General features: G+C 41.5%; 1 protein-coding gene across 3 annotated transcripts in view; it reads right to left on the bottom strand.

Annotated features, from left to right (window-relative positions):
* LOC124139631 (transcriptional regulator ATRX homolog) overlaps positions 1-13,293 on the bottom strand; it is a 39,886-nt gene that overhangs the window by 8,380 nt on the left and 18,213 nt on the right. For all 3 annotated transcript variants that reach the window (XM_046506867.2, XM_046506869.2, XM_046506868.2), the window contains 12 exons: positions 12,787-12,934; positions 11,777-11,886; positions 10,889-11,029; positions 10,213-10,390; positions 8,328-8,465; positions 6,298-6,473; positions 5,289-5,534; positions 3,416-3,588; positions 2,838-2,905; positions 1,551-1,710; positions 704-977; positions 18-142 (listed from right to left, as the gene is read on the bottom strand). In XM_046506867.2, the coding sequence (XP_046362823.2) occupies positions 18-142; positions 704-977; positions 1,551-1,710; positions 2,838-2,905; positions 3,416-3,588; positions 5,289-5,534; positions 6,298-6,473; positions 8,328-8,465; positions 10,213-10,390; positions 10,889-11,029; positions 11,777-11,886; positions 12,787-12,934 (1,937 nt within the window). The remainder of the gene's footprint in view (positions 1-17; positions 143-703; positions 978-1,550; positions 1,711-2,837; positions 2,906-3,415; positions 3,589-5,288; positions 5,535-6,297; positions 6,474-8,327; positions 8,466-10,212; positions 10,391-10,888; positions 11,030-11,776; positions 11,887-12,786; positions 12,935-13,293) is intronic.

Genomic DNA, 13,293 nt, shown 5'->3' with positions numbered 1-13,293 from the left:
GAGATCGCACAACATACCTGAAGTTTTCCGGATCATTGAAATGATCCGACCATTGACTGCGGAGCTGTGGACTTGTAGACCCATCCATTCGAAAATAGTCCGCCCCCTTAGTCCAACTCTTCCCGAACACGGTCTGGACAAACTGAAAACAACAAAATGATCAGTCGGACTTATACACCATTCAGATTGTGTTGGTTCATACATTAACAGTCCGGTTCAGAAGACACAGACATATGTATTTGTTTTTGCATATTCCACTCTGGGTATGGTTTTACACAAATTTGAGAAATTTCACCAGATGGGAACCAGAAATGGGCTTCAAACATAGTATTTAATTGGGGAATCGAACCAGGTGTGAGGCATACCGAGGCAGTGCTACAACCACTGACTACCTCGCCACCCTTCGCACTATACAGGCAGTTTCATTACTTTGGGCATATGCAATTCTCCTGGAAAGAACACTTGGATTTGTAGAACCTACCCCTGTGATAGGGCCCCAGTGGTGACTTGTAAAATAACAAGCTGGATCTATTGGTGGAGCACCTGCATCCCATTTAGTTGCATGAAACTCCCCCTCAGGCCAAATGTAAACATAATATTATTTATATTTATGTGTCAGTTTCTTGACACTGTTACATGTTTTGTCTGACATCGAATCAGGCGATTAAATTGACTGAATGTTCTCCCTCTTTTATCTTTCTACCTCTTCACTTTCATCCTCCTTCTCTCCATCTTCTTTCTTCTCTCCATCCTCTTTCTTCTCTCCATCTTTGGCTTCACCATTTTGGTCTTTCCCTTCCTTTTCCTTCCCATCCTTTTCTTTCCCTTTCTCTTCTTTTTCTTTCTCCTCTTTTTCTTTCTCTTTCTTTAGTCTCTCCTCTTCCTTCTGCATGGCTGCCTCCTCTGCTTTCTTGTCGATGAAATCCAGGAAGTATTCAATGATGTCCAGTGACAACAGACTTTGGCTGAACACAAGCCTGCAACAGTTTGTAAACCATGTAGTAAGCCATAGCATGAAGGTCTTGAAATTGTGTTAAATGCTATCATGTACCTGTCAAGTGCATACTTAAATACACTACAATACAGCAATTTTACAAAAGTTGATAAACGAAAACATTAACTTTCGAATGCAAAATAGGTCAAATGATTTGTATGTAGATATTGATACTCTTTGTACTAGTTAATGAAATGTCTGTCCAAGACCACTTCTTTCGACTTCACATATCCTCTGAATCATTTTGTTTGTTTGTTTGTTTCTTGTTTAACGCCGCACTCAGCAATATTCTAGCTATATGACGGTGGTCTGTAAATAATCAAGTCTGGACTAGACAATCCAGTGATTGACATCATGAGCAGCGATCCGTGCAATTGAGATACGAAGACATGCATCAACCAAGCAAGCAAGCCTGACCACCCGGCCCTGTTAGTCACCTCTTATTACATGCATAGTCGCCTTTTACAGCAAGCATGGGTTGCTGAAGACCTATTCTACCCTGGATTTTCACAGGTCATAATCAAGAAGTAGCACGTTCACAGTTTCCAGTACTCACACTTTGTCTCCGATCTCTTCACACATGCGGAGGATCTCGAAGAGGAGCAGGAGCTTGCCACTGAGATCCAAATTGCTTTGGTCCTCTTCTTTCACATACTCAGCCCACCACTCACTACTCACTGGCTTTGGCCCATCGTCTATCTCGATCCCATCATCCTCTGCAATACCAGAACAAGCTTTGCAATCCTGCACTTTCTAATGCTATGCATGTTATTCTGCTAGACACACTTGTTAACAACCAAATTCACAGTTGAATATGTCTCTGTCACATATGGATAAGAAGTTCAGTTTTAGAAAACATCATAACATTTGGGTGCAGGGCTTCATTTAAGGAACTTGATTTAACTTGCACATGTTGCAACTGGTGCATGTTGCAATGAAAACCTAGTTGCACCAGACAAAGCCAGGATGCACCCTGGTCCCATAAATTTGGAACATAGATGCATAAACTAGTCTAAATAAATAAAATCTCAGATGACTATGAATAAGGGAGTGAATATGGTTTTACGGTGCTTTTAAACTATATTCCAGCATTATCACGGTGGGGACACCAAATATGGGCTTCACACATTGTACCCATGGGGGGAATCGAACCTGGGTCTTCGGCGTGATGAGCGAACGCTTTAACCACTAGGCTACACACCACCTCCCCTCTGATGACTGTCATGGTTTAACATACATTAATGAAGAATTGCTGGAAAACATCAGGAACACATAATCTTGCAGTACCTTACTACTTTACGTCAAGCCCAAGAATGCATGACAAATTACAGGGATTAGTGATGTAGAATATCACATAAAGCTTAGAGGCATTGAGTGTGTTCATAGATCGATGTGTGGGTTAGACACAAATTTAAAATGTTGCTACATGCACTTGGTGCATGTGGACATAGCTCAATGCTGGAAGTGAGGATGAGTATGGTTTTACGCCGCTTTTAGCAATATCACTGCGAGGGACATCGGAAAATAGGCTTCACAGATTGTACCCATGTGGGGAATCGAAAACCCGGGTCTTCGGCGTGATGAGCCAACACTTTAACCACGAGGCTACCCCACCGCCCCCGCTGGTACTTAGACAGGTGGGGGAACCTTGGCATCAAGTGATGTCAGTCTTGGAACATTCCATTGGGGGAAATTCATGAATACTGGCATAGAACCGAGTGTATCGGGGTAGTCTGTGACTCCAACCCTTGTTCAGCAGATCCCAGCACAAGGGACACGACTCTCTACAGGAAGTTGCAGTGCCCTAGACAAGACTAGCTGACAGACCTGTGACTGCACTCACCTCCACCTCTCGACCGTGTCTTCCAGTCTTTGACCACTTCCTCCTTGTCACTGTCTTCTGGAGGTGGTCTGAAAGTTGAGCAACCTCCATTGATACATATACCTTGACCAGCTATTTCCTAACGTACAACTTCCTTGCCTACTCGTTTTTGATTAATCATGTATTTGCTGCTCTCCATATCACAAATTGTATTTCACTTCAAACTAACTCCAAACTTCACCTCACATCGGTGTTTCTTTCCCTACTAAAATTCTAAAAACATTTAGTTTTATCAATCACAGCTACATATACTGTAGCTCAACAATGTTTATTCTTTACTTCTTATTTTTTGTATGTCATTATCAATTCACAGCAATATTGATACGTTACAGCAATACAGATTTCTGTATAGAGACAACTTCTGCCACTTTTTGCTTGTGGACAGCTTGGATTAAATGCACAGGTGATTCTTGAGTGATCCAGTGACCGGGGTAATAATAGCACTTTGACCATGCTCCCGAGTGGTGTGGAAATATGCGCAACATAAATAGCCTCCTATTATTATTATTATCATTGACGAGTAGGGTATGTTGACTTACTTCCCCCGCCGAGAGCGCCGAGAGCCCCTGTTGCTGGGCCCTGCCTCCACACTCTCCCCCGAGTCACTCTTACTGACGTTCATGACACTGTCCTCACTGTTGTCAGTCATAGACGCCATCTCCTCATCCGTGCTGTTGTCGATGAAGGAGTCTTCACTATCATCATACTTCATCTAGTAACACAAATATATAACATGAAGTAGCAGAAATCATCATACGTCATCTAGTGACACAAATATATAACATGAAGTAGCAGAAATCATCACGACTTCAGTGAGACAACAGGGAGTCCTAGATTTCTGCGGTTCTGGTGTAAATATTCAACAAGCATGAAATACTCATGTCCCCTGCCAATATGACATGTCCGGTTGTGTGCAAGGTGGAAATATTGTACGGCTTTCAAGAAACAAGCACTACCGCCATTTTTCAGTCAAAGTCAAAGTCATTGCCATGGAAAAATTTAAGAAACCCAAACTATCAAGAGGCACCAGTTCACCACTAGACCTATCTATGTGCTTTGATATCTATTTGGTTAAGATTTCTCTCAGTTTTTTTGTTCTGCTCCGAAAACAAAATGTGACACACGGACAGCACCCATCCTATATCTCTCTTCATGGTGGGGGATAGTAAACAAGGAATACCAGTCCTGGTCTTCGAACACCAAAGGGGCAGGGGCTAACCTAGGTCTTTATATTTGTGACTCGTGGAACGCGCAGCAAAACATTTTGGGGATTCCGGGCACGAATTGTTTAGATCAAGGTTGTTTCCTGGGAAACAATATGACCCTGGACAAGACAATCAAGTGATCAATATTATTGGTCACAATTATTACGAAACAATTAATTAAATCACAGAGTTTGATCCCTATAGTTCCGTCGACAACCAGCAGAGGTTGCAGCAGGCCCATTTCAACCCGCAATCCGTACAAGGGAGAATGTGAATGTCGTCTTAGACTTGCACTTATTATACATGGTGAATTCTTTGCTAATGGACACAAAATGGAAAAAGACAGACTGAAAAGCCACAATATCAGAACAGAACTGTTAGTTGTACTTAACAAGCATGCCACAATTAAATAGTTTCAACAGTCATACTTTTTTGCATCTGGTAGGATTGATTGATTGTTTCAAGTGTTTGAAAGGCATAAAGAAGTGATACACATGAGGAAGAGAATTTATGGATGTCAGCTTCTATATTATGAGGAAAAAACATTGTGGAGTATATACTCACTCCTTCACCAGCTGAATAAATGCCTGATATAATATTCACCTTATGAAGGAGTAAGTACATACTCCGAAACATTGTGTTCCTCATAATAAAGAAGTTGACATCCATAAATTCTCTTGCTTGATTGATTGTTGTTCAACACAGCACATATTCCAGCTGTAAATACTTGAGTCTGGACCAGACAATCTAGTGACTACATGAGCATCGATCTATGCAATTTGGAAACGATGACATGTATCAACCAATTCAGTGAGTCTGATCATCCCATCCATTAGCCGCCTCTTAAGCAGGGGTTGTTGAAAACAAATTCTAACCCTGGATCTTCACTGGGTGCATCTGGTGGAACTCACAGTGTGGACTGTACATGTCCATACTAACGTTTGGCCTCGTCAAGTGAGAAAGAGTTAGGTGAGTGAGTGAGTGAGTGAGTGAGTTAGGTAGTTGGGTGGGTGAGTGAGTGAGTGAGTGAGTGAGTGAGTGAGTGAGTGAGTGAGGTGAGGTGAGGTGAGTGAGTGAGTGAGTTAGGTGAGTTGAGTGAGTGAGTTAGGTGAGTGAGTGAGTTAGGTGAGTTAGGTGAGTGAGTTAGGGAGTGCGTGCGTGCGTGCGTGCGTGCGTGCGTAAAGTAAAGCTGCGGTAAGGTACCAACCCTGTTATCAGCTCGGATCTCGGCCAGCTTCAGCACCCAGGGATGTGTCCAGATCTTCATGAGGTTCTGGTAGTCAGAGAAGAGTCGCGCACCTCTATTATTAGTGGTAGGTCCTCCATCTACACCGATGCCCGCCAATTCAAGGTATTTCTCATACAAATCTATCTGGACAGGAGACAGGCGTACTGATATCACATACTCAAACTTGGGTGGCAGGAACTTGGTAAGGGCAGAATAATCTCGTCTCTGTAATACAATAGTGAGAGAAAGTGGGTTAGTTTTGAATTAAGACAAGGTCCATGATACCCCATGACATGAGTAAATGTTGTTCTGACAAACCACAATGTAACTTTCCAAGGTCAGGGTGCCGTTCTACAAAGCGTTCTTAAGGCAAAGACTATCTAACTCCTCTCCCTTAACAGTCATAGTACACAGTGTGTACAAAGGCACGCAGGCTGTTAAAAATATATTTCATGGTTTACAGCCGTTTTACCAAAATCACATTTCTTATTGCCAAGACTGAAAGTAAGAGGACAGTAAACAATGATAGCATGTCATTTTTATGACCAATGCTTGAGATTGTAAACGGACTCACTGAAATTAAATACACTTCAGAGAATGCTACATTTAACAAAGCACTTTATTCACCAGAAACGATGCGCCCACATGGACCAAGCATATAGTTTCTCTAGGTACACTGGTAAAATAAATGTGATATACCACGGCTTTGCGTTACTTATCAACCTACCTTGCACTAAAAATAGACAAGGGGAACCCAATGGTTACAGACAAGTTGACTGCCTTTTGTTCAACAACAAAGATGTACAAGGTACTTTATTTACCGGCAGTCACATGAATTACCGGTCCAGGCCTAATTTTACTGGTAAAAACCTGGTAATTACCAGTAAACGTGAACACTGCCTACTATTAATGAAACAGTAGTTTGTGAGATGATCTTTCCAACCCGTCAGTAGTGTATGTAGGGCATGAAAGTAGGAACTATGACTACCTGAATACACCCAGCAAGCATCTCGTGCAGGACATGAGCTCGACGTCCCATCACTTTCACGTCAAAGGCTGTCGAGTCTGAGTGCTGACCATTTGTGATTGGGTTGACAAATCTGTTGAGAAACTCTTTTCTTGTACCCATCAGGTTTGGCTTCACAAAACTGGCCATGCAGTGATCTGTCCAGAAATAAAGCAATGGAGATTTAAGCCAACAGTTTAAATGTCAGAAGATGACAAATCCCCCTGGCCCCAACAATAAAAAAAGGCCCTTACTTAGCCCTTGGTTAATACATGTACCAAGTTTGTATAAAATATCTTTCATGGTTTTCAAGTTATACACCGGAATCGAAATACGGATGGACAGACAGAGAGATGATGATGATGACCATCCAATTCTTTCAAACTACTATAGTTAATCTGTGATTACTATGGTTTGTTTGTTTGTTGTTTATCACCGCACCCAGCAATATTCCAGCTATATGGCGCAGTCTGTAAATAATTGAGTCTGGACCAGACAATCCAGTGATTAAGATCATGAGCATCGATCCACTCAATTGGGATCGATGACATGTATCAACCAAGTCAGCGAGCCTGACCACTCGATCCTGTTAGTCATCTCAACAAGAAAAGTCACCTTTTACGGCACGTATGGTTTGCTGAAGACCTATTCTACACCGGATCTTCATGGGCCGATTACTATGGTAATGTTAAAAGAATCTGATGGTCCTTATCCGTTGGTCCTTATTGTCGTGTAATGCTGCACTCAGCAATATTCCAGCTATATGACAGCAGTCTGTACATAATCGAGTCTGGATAAGACAATCCAGTGATTGACATCATGAGCATCGATCCACGCAATTGGGATATGATGACATGCATCATCCAAGAGTCTGACCACCCAATCCCATTAGTCGTCTCTTGAAGAAGAATCATGTATTCCACAAATCATGAAGTCTCACTATTCAGTGTTCCCGCTGGTTTTTGAAACTGCCAGTCCTGGTGGACTGGCAACTCTGAAAATTACCAATCTAATTTTTGTCAGTCCCGACTTTCAACAAATCAAAAACTGTATGAAAGTTACCTGGATTTAATTCTTTCAACAGCAGGGTTAATGCCATGACATCATATCTGAAGTAACTCAAATAGATCTACACGTCATTCACACAAAGTTCAGTTACAATTTTCTCTCTTTTTTAAAAATGTTTTGAGTCTAAGTCACTAGAATTTTTTTTTTAATTTCCAACCAAAGTGAATGTTATTTCCTTGCACTAAAATTAGACAGGGGAAACCCTGATGGACAGACAAGCTGACTTTGTTCGAAAATATACTTATTTGAATATTGCCGATGTTTTGTTCAACAACAAAATGAGTGAGTATGGTTTTATGCCGCTTTTAGCAATATTCCAGCATTATCACGGCAGGGGACACCAGAAATGGGCTTTACACATTTCAACAACAAAGATTTATGGGGTACTTTATTTGCCAGTCCACAGGGATTGGCAGTCACATGAATTACCAATCATTACCGGTAAACGGGAACACTGCCTATTATATATGAGAAATATTTATCAACCATTACTTGGTTAAAGTTGGAGACATCACTCAAATCTGTATAATCAACAGATTGTCATGACTTGTCCATTACCTTATTGTAATTCAAATTCATAAAATCAATGTAAACATCGGTTCAGCAACAACGTACTGTTTTAGTCCAATAGTCCTTATGATGACAACATATAGCAAAACCCTTAATAATGCCAAATTTCTACTAGTCCTCATGATACCTTAACTATTTGGCAGTTTGGCAAGAACTACAGGACTAGTGCCAATTTCTAACGCTGAGGTTACAAATTTTGTTGTTGTTATCATCAATTTCTGTTCCACATTTTGAACAAACCCCAACTGGCTAATATTAGATAAAAGGAATTTCCAAAGAGCGATTCATAACTTTTACAACTGTATACTGAATTCACACTGAAATGAAACAAGTTAAAATAAGGTAAAAACAAGGTAAAGTGTCTCTCAACATACATTCCAGGAGATTATTCTGCAAAGGTGTTCCTGTAAGTACAACCCGCCGCCTGGTGCGGACTTTGTTCAGCGCCTGTGATATTGACGATGAATCATTCTTCAGGATATGACCCTCATCACAGACAACAAGGTCAGGACCTGCGGACAAACAGAGAGAGAGAATGTAACAAGGTTCAGAACAACTGACGGAATGAGCAGACGGGTTTCACTATAACCAACTATGAGTACTGACATTCTGATATAACAAAATGTCTTCTTGTTGCTACAGAATCTCCTGATTGTCAGAATATTGTCAAATGTTTAGGGCAATACTCAGCTGTTTACACAAAAGTTTGTTTGTTTGTTGTTTGATGCCACACTCAGCAATATTCCAGCTACATGACGACGGTCAGTAAATAATCAAATCTGGACCAGACAATCCAGTGAATGACAACATGGGCATTGATCCACGCAATTGAGATCAATGACATGTATCAACCAAGTCAGCGAGCCTGACCACCCGATCCCGTTAGTTGCCCCTGACAGCAAGCATAGTCGCCTTTTATGGCAAGCATGGGTTGCTGAAGACCTATTTTACCCCGGATCTTCACGGGTTGTGTACACCAAAGGGCTGAGTCAGCAATACTAGATGCGTGGCAGATAATGTGCATATTCAAGCTGTCTCTTCACTTCGCTTGTTTCTGAACACCACACTTAGCAACATTCCATCCATATGACGATGTAAATAATGAAGTCCAGATACTCCAATGATGAATATTCACTTCAATAGGATGCAATGACACTCAATAAACAAAGTCCCCGAGTCCCTACCCAATCTATTTTGTTGCCTCTCGCGACAAGCATAGGTTGCTGGGACCTGTTAAAAAAGAATCCCCATGGTTTCAAGCTGTCTGGTACAGTTCATAAATGTTGTCTGGCACTGTAGTTGGCTATGTCACAGTGGACTGCATATAATCAAGTCTAAACTAGGCAAACCTGTGGTCGACAGTATGGGGAAGAATTCACATCATGAAGACAGGATAACAGACAACAGCCAAGATGCAACCACACAATCCTCACTAATATCTGCTATCCAGCCCTCTAAGTGGCGACCATTTTAGTCGCCAATGCGACCTTATTTTATGATTGGCACCCTAATTGATCTACCAGTCGCCACCTGAATGATATTACAGGTAGGTCCATAAAAATATATACTATTTTGACGTGACTACGGCTTGGCCGGTTAACCAGCCTACGGTGTCTGGGGACTCTATGCTTCTTGGCCAGAAAACCGGCATACGGTGTTGAAAGAGTTAATTAATTGCTGACAAGATTGATATTTATCATTAAAATATGCCTTATATGGCAAAGGTAGATTATTAATTCCTATTTTAAAAGCGTGCCATCGGGGCACGAGGATCATGATTTAGCCGTGCAATTTTCATTTTAAGCGTGCGATGGCACGCAATATAGGTTAATTTCAAGCCCTGTATACGATCGTGAACATGTACGAAAAACATGGCTCTACATAAATTTCCAAAACATGTCGCTACCTTATCCTAAACCCAGTTGGCGACTATTTTGGAAATTTACTTAGAGCCATGTTTTTCGTACATGTTCGCGATCGTATACAGGGCTTGAAATTAACCGTATTTTGCGTGCCATTGCACGCCTAAAATGAAAATGGCACGGCTAAGTCATGATCCTCATGCCTCGATGGCACGCTTGGAAAATAGGAATTAATTGCTGAAGATCTATTCTAACCCTCTTACAATAGGTAACAGCGCCTCGGGACCAACTATGCCGCAGAATCCCAATGGGGTTTACATAGCGCACACAGGTCTTGTCTAGATGAAAACTATTCACTTCCACTGGTGTTCTGTCAAAGCAACTAAAGGACTCTAACCTGGATCAACAAGCGTTTTCAGGAAAATGGCTTTCAACTTCTTATTCTTGATGCGAGCACTCTGAGTAAGGTTGCGATACATTTCATAGCCCATGATCATGATGCCCCCTCCTTCATGCCAGTCCTTCAGGTAGTCAGCGCGAGGCCAGTTCTGTTTCACGCTCGATATCTCATACACCTGGGGAAAACAAGCACGTCACCAGTGGAAATAGCAATCACCATTGGGGTTTGACGTTTGTTTGTTTATTGTTTAACGCCACCAAGTGTGGATTAAAAATCTTTCATGGTTTTCAAGTTATACTCCAGACACAAATACGGATGGACAGACAAAATGATCACCATCCAATTCTTCATTATAAACATAGTTATTCGGTGATTACTATGGTAATGTTAAAAGTATCTGGTGGTACTTATCCGTTATAAAAAGTAGTGTTTGTTCTGTAGCGCCACACTCAGCATCATTCAAGCTATATGATGGCCGTCTGTAAATAATCGGGTCTGGATAAGACAATCCAGTGATTGACATCATGAGCATCGAAACGCGCAATTGGGATATGACAACATGCATCAACCAAGTCAGTGAGCCTGACCACCCGATCTCGATAGTTGCCTCTTACGACAAGCACAGTTGCATATTTGATGATAGTTAATAAGATTACATTGGTGTCCTACTCACGTCTAATTGGTCCTTCTCATCGAACCACATGACCCATTCATTGCTCCAGTTGATGACTGTGTTCAGAGGACACACAATCAGACATGTTCGCATGGATGTGCACTTCTCGTTGGACAGCATTGTGTGTACAAACGATATCACCTGGAACACGAAGGGCAACAATTGGTTCACTTCTTTGTGTTGGGAATGCTCTATTACACTGCAGTCACCGCTATCACAGAAACAAAGTAGTCACAACATAGGGCTTGTGTTTTCCTTGTGAATTCACCTGTTACTTTGAAAATGAATAAAATGAACTGCACTGGTGAAATGGGGTTTAACGTCCCATTCAAGATTATTGCTCTTATATAGTGATGTGCGCGTACAACACAACAGTATTTCGATCATATCACAGCGCAGAATCTTGAGGTGGGAGCAACTATTGTAGGTCTTACACGTTTCCTTTCGTGAAACCCTCAAGCACCCACGATCTACAAACCTAGAATAATAATCACAGTGAATCTAAGATTCGTACCCAAAACGTATGATTCCAGCACAAAGAAGCGAAGCAACTCCACACTGGTTGGTTGTTTAAAGCCACTCTCAGCAATATTCCAGCAATATGATGGCCGTCTGTATATAACTGAGTCTGGACCAGACAATCCAGTGATTAATATCATGAGCATCAATCAATGCAATTCGGATCGATCACATGCATCAACCAAGTCAGCGAACCTGACCACCCGATCCCTCCTACGACAAGTATAGTCACCTTTTACAGCCTTCACGGGTTACTCCGCATACTGTGAAGCATTAGACTAACACATCAGACCCTGCCATGTTATCATTCCTCACAGCGTATTGATCTACTGTGTAAAGATAGCTTTGAAGCTGAGTGGAAAGACTCACCGATAATGTTTTACCCAGGCCCATGCAATGAGCCAAGATACAGCCAGACCCTTCCTTCTTCTTGATGCGGTCGCTGGTCTCACACAAGCAGTCCCACATGAACTGAGTAGCTGGCGACAGACAAACATGACAAACAAACATGAGTGAAAGTGATTGCCACAAGATGGGGCTGAATACACCCCAAGCAACTGAACGTGCTTAATCAGGAGGATCAGTGATTTGGTTGCTTGCGTGACTGCACTGAAAGTCGCTCATGTCAATTGTTGGTTTGCATCTTCCCAAGGCTAAAGAGTACAGCTTCCGTCCTTGCCGAAATATGCTGGAATTTCTGGGTTCGATCTTATTGTCACCAGTGGCTCTTACGAGTTATGTCCCTTCTATGCCCCTCCTAATTTGTCATTTTGAGTTCCACCTCTCATACCACTTGCAATTGCTTCACACAAAATGGCGTTCTCCAGTCAAGACGATATGATCGATGATCAAGATCTATATTGTAATAATAAGGGTCTTGCCTCATGAAGTGCATCAAATCACGTGAGCAAGTGATAAAAAACGGTGAAAATATTTGGAAAGTATCTGTCGATGCTCTGTTAATGTTACACATTCCTTGTAAATCCCGCAGTCAACCAAAACCTGCAAAACTGAAATCCATGATTTCTAGTTCATTACACCATTTTTATGCATAAACTCGATAGTCCAGCCAAAATAGAACTCCATAATTTGGCAAGGGTGGGAACTGGACTTCTAAAGTCAGTTAACTCCCTTGCCTTGGGAAGATGCTGGTTTGTGAGTGTGACGTAGCATAACTATTCGACCAATGAGAAATATTGAACATCATTTAGTTTCATTAAATACACTCAGTCATTTCAAACACAACATGATACTGAAACTACACAGTCAGCCATTGTACGCAGAGGAAACCTATTCTGTTGACAGTTGGCCTATAAACAGGCACATACAATGGTGTGCAGTGAGCAAGAAGATGAGATGGTGTTATTCCCCCAACTCACCTTCCACCTGGTGAGGTTTGAGTTTGCGGACCAGCTTCTTGTTCACTTGTATGATAGGTTCCTTCTTCTCCTTGTCCATCTCCAGAATCAACTGTGTGGTGATGGGGCACTTGGTAGTCTCGTCCGTTATCTGCACAACGTGGTTGAACTGGAAAAAAACACATATAAAAATTTCAATACCATGTGGAAAATAATTCTGAACCAAAGTTCAATGATATTTTCTAAAATACCAAATACCTGCCATGACATTAACACCAGAAAACAGCATCTATGAAAACCCATGAACGAGCATGACAGTGAAAAAGACACATTGCAGCTGACGTAAAACAAAATGGCCGCCCAATCAATACGATAATTTCGAAGAAGAAACCTTGCACAAGCCACCCAAAATGACCAAATTTGAAGATAACCTAGAGCCTAAGCAAATAATCCTTTATAAGACGATTTAATATGAACATAGGATAAAGGATAAAATAGGGTAACAGCTTCTAGCGACAGGACTTGTCT

The sequence above is a fragment of the Haliotis rufescens genome, unplaced genomic scaffold (assembly GCF_023055435.1).
Source record: "Haliotis rufescens isolate VD_foot unplaced genomic scaffold, xgHalRufe1.0.p SCAF_7, whole genome shotgun sequence".
In the NCBI taxonomy this organism is placed as follows: domain Eukaryota; kingdom Metazoa; phylum Mollusca; class Gastropoda; order Lepetellida; family Haliotidae; genus Haliotis; species Haliotis rufescens.
Note: the sequence above shows the minus strand (reverse complement) of the source record. Positions and strands in the feature narration are given on the sequence as shown.